Source organism: Stegodyphus dumicola, chromosome 4 (assembly GCF_044657685.1).
Source record: "Stegodyphus dumicola isolate Sdum_Otavi_A_Nest chromosome 4, ASM4465768v1".
NCBI classification, from domain to species: Eukaryota; Metazoa; Arthropoda; class Arachnida; order Araneae; family Eresidae; genus Stegodyphus; species Stegodyphus dumicola.
In genome coordinates, this window is record NC_140771.1 from 100,513,259 (window position 1) to 100,516,700 (window position 3,442).

General features: G+C 34.5%; 1 protein-coding gene across 1 annotated transcript; it reads left to right on the forward strand.

Annotated features, from left to right (window-relative positions):
- Positions 1 to 229: 229 nt before the first annotated feature.
- Positions 230 to 1,537, forward strand: LOC118194805 (uncharacterized protein F54H12.2-like). Its single transcript, XM_085814363.1, has 2 exons — positions 230 to 782; positions 870 to 1,537. Exons 1-2 carry the CDS (start codon positions 230 to 232, stop codon positions 1,535 to 1,537), a joined length of 1,221 nt encoding a protein of 406 aa, XP_085670489.1.
- Positions 1,538 to 3,442: the final 1,905 nt, after the last annotated feature.

Sequence of the window (3,442 nt, forward strand, 5' to 3'; positions counted from 1 at the left end):
GGACTGAATTTGTTAAATGATGTATCACAAGGACAAGATGTAAAAGAGGCTGCTAAGCGTCGACTGAAAGAAGCCGGAAATATATTAACGGATAAAGCTGCTACTAAAGTGAAGAACATGATTGGTTCTGGACGAGTCAATAAAAAGCAGAAACGTAGGAAAAAGCGTACCATTTCTCACCGATCAAAGAAGGTGAAAGCACAGGATATTTTCTCTTAAAAAAAAAAGTATGACTTCGTATATACATCGAGACTCTCCCGTTTGCGTCAAATCTGAATTAGATTTATTTACCATTCCTCCTACGCAAACAGCTATAGAAAAAGGACAGTTTGTGGAATATCACCCTCTCGCAAATATACGAGATGGAGGACCTATCGAATTTAATATTTCTGGCAGTGGTGAAGACTATATTGATCTAGCTGCTTCTTATATACACGTGAAAGTTAAAGTAGTTAAGGCAGACGGATCCAATCTAACAGACAAAGAACCGGTTGCCCCTGTAAATTTATTTTTACATTCTCTCTTTTCGCAAGTAGATGTAAGTTTAAATGAAAGAAACATTTCATCTGCGACAAATACCTATCCCTATAGAGCCTTCATCGAAACATTATTGAATTATGGGGAAGATGCAAAGAAAAGTTTACTCACCTGCGAAGGATTTTTCCAAGACATTTCACCTAATAAAATAGATGTCTTAGCTCAAGATGCGGATGCTGGACTAAAAGCTCGCGGTGAACTTATAAAAAACAGTCAAAGTGTGGATTTGATAGGACAATTACATTGTGACATTTTTCAACAAAATCGACTCATGTTAAATTTAGTTGATGTGAAAATTAAAATGGTGCGTAGTAAATCTGCTTTCTGTCTAGTTTCTACTGAGAAAGATGCCGATTATAAAGTGATCTTGGATCATGCTTCTTTGTTTATCAGAAAAGTAAAAGTAAACCCTGGAGTCTCTCTCGGACATGTAAAAGCGTTGGAAAAAAGTTCTGCTAAATACCCTATAGATCGAGTATTATGCAAAGCATATTCAGTATCTAAGGGAAGTTGGTCTTTTATGCAAGATGATGTATTTTTAGGATTGATGCCCAAGCGAGTCATTATTACTTGTGTAGAAAATGCTGCAATGAATGGACAATATTCAATGAATCCCTTTCTGTTTGCCCATCATCATGTCAACTTTATATCGATTTATGTAGATGGACAACCCGTTCCATGTAAACCAATGGACCTTGATTTCGAATCTAATCATTATGTGCGTGCTTACCACAGTTTATTTTCTGGATTTAATCGCGACAAAGGCATCTATTTATCTCGAGAAGAATTTGTGAAAGGACATGTGTTATATGCTTTCGATTTAACTCCAGATATGTGTGATGGATCTCATTTTAACTTACAGCATCAAGGTAATTTGCGAGTAGAAATTAAATTTGCTAAAGCTCTCTCTGTGACTCTCTCGGTGCTAGTCTATGCAGAATTTCAAAACGTGATTGAAATAACAAAATCTCGTCATGTACTATGCGATTTTGCTAATTAAGCAATGGACAGCCTTGAAATAAACAGAGCACTCTCTCAGAATGCAAAGACACGAAAAGCATTTCTGGGAGTTTTTGCAAGTGATCGACTCCCTATCGAGATCAAGAAATATCCAAGTTGCTTTATAGCTAATGTAGATCGTGCATCTGAATCCGGTAGTCACTGGTTAGCCTTTTACATTTCATCCCCACAGCATTTAGAATTTTTCGATTCCTATGGACATGACCCATCCTATTTTCCTGGACCGATAGCCAAGTATGCAGAACGATTTCCACAGATGGACTTTAATTCGATGACTCTCCAAACTAATGTAACAGCAGTATGTGGTCAATATTGCATATACTATTTACATTGTAAATGTCGTAGACAATCTCTCAATGATATATTGTTATCTTTCATACCTCAACATATATCTAATGATATTAAAGTATATAATTTTGTAATCAAGAAATTTCATGTAAGATCTTCTTTCTATCAATAAATACATTTAAACTTTATACATTATATGTCTTGTCTCATTTAATATGGAATTTCCAAAGCTACAACATCCTTTCACAATGGTGATTTCGGGACCCACTGGATGTGGGAAAACCTATTTTGTACGAGAACTGTTAAAGTATAAAGAGGAAATATTTTCAACGATTCCCGATAAAGTAGTATGGTGTTATGGAATTTACCAACCTCTGTATAATGATATACCGAATGTTACTTTTGTCGAAGGTTTACCAATTAAATATCAAGAATATTTAGGTTCCAACACATTATTCATCATAGACGATTTGATGAGCGAGTGTGGGAATGATAAACGTCTGACTAACTTATTTACAAAAGGAAGTCATCATTTAAATTTAAGCGTTATTTTTATCACACAAAACTTTTTTCACAAGGGAAAAGAAATGCGTGAAGTGACTTTAAATGCACACTATTTGATTTTGTGTAAAAACAGAAGAGATGTCAGTCAAATCGTACATTTAGGAAAACAGCTCTTTCCGCGTCATTTAAAGTTTTTTCAAGAAGTATATGAAGATGCAACCAAGAAACCTTTTTCTTATTTATTCATTGATCTGCGCAGTGAAACTCCGGAAGAATTACGTTTACGCACCCAAATTTTACCTAACCAAGTACAGTATGTTTATCAAATGAAACATTATTAAAAAATAATAAAAACAACAGCTTTATAAAATGCATCATCATTTTATAAAATGACGCTGGTCAAGAAACAGCTAAGACAGTTACAGCTGTTAAACATTTGTCCGTTAAAGTTACGGAAACAGCTATTAAAGAAAATTAATATCAATTGCATAAAAGCTATATGCGAATGTAGTTTAAACATACTCAAAGGAAACGTTCCATTGTCAGAGCAACAAAAGAAGTCTCTCTGTAAGCATAAAACAACTTTACGAAAATTAGGAAATCGTAAGATTTCTCTTGTGAAGAAACGAAAATTAATTTTACAAAAAGGAGGTTTTCTAAACGTTTTGATTCCTGCTGCTCTCAGTGTTCTTACAGGACTAATCAATGGAGTTCACTAAGAAATATGTGTTAGTTCCAGAAGAGATGATGACAAAGCATACCATTTCTGATAAACAGTTAAGTGAATTGGATAAAGCCATGATGCATATTTTAAACAGTTCAGTTGACGATCGTGAGAAAATAGTGCGTTATTATGAACTTTTACAAAAGAAATTGAATTTAAAGAAATACAATTCACCCTTTAAACCTCCTAAAGACGACTCACAAAATTCTTTAGACGATTCAGCTGAGATCAAGAAAGTGAAAGAGGAAGAAGCCCCTTCATCTGTGACAGACGGCGACAAACAGATGACTGTAACTGATTATTCTACTGTTATCTTAGACAGTGTACCTTTACGAATGAGAAGAAAAGCACAAAATGCATTAGCTATTT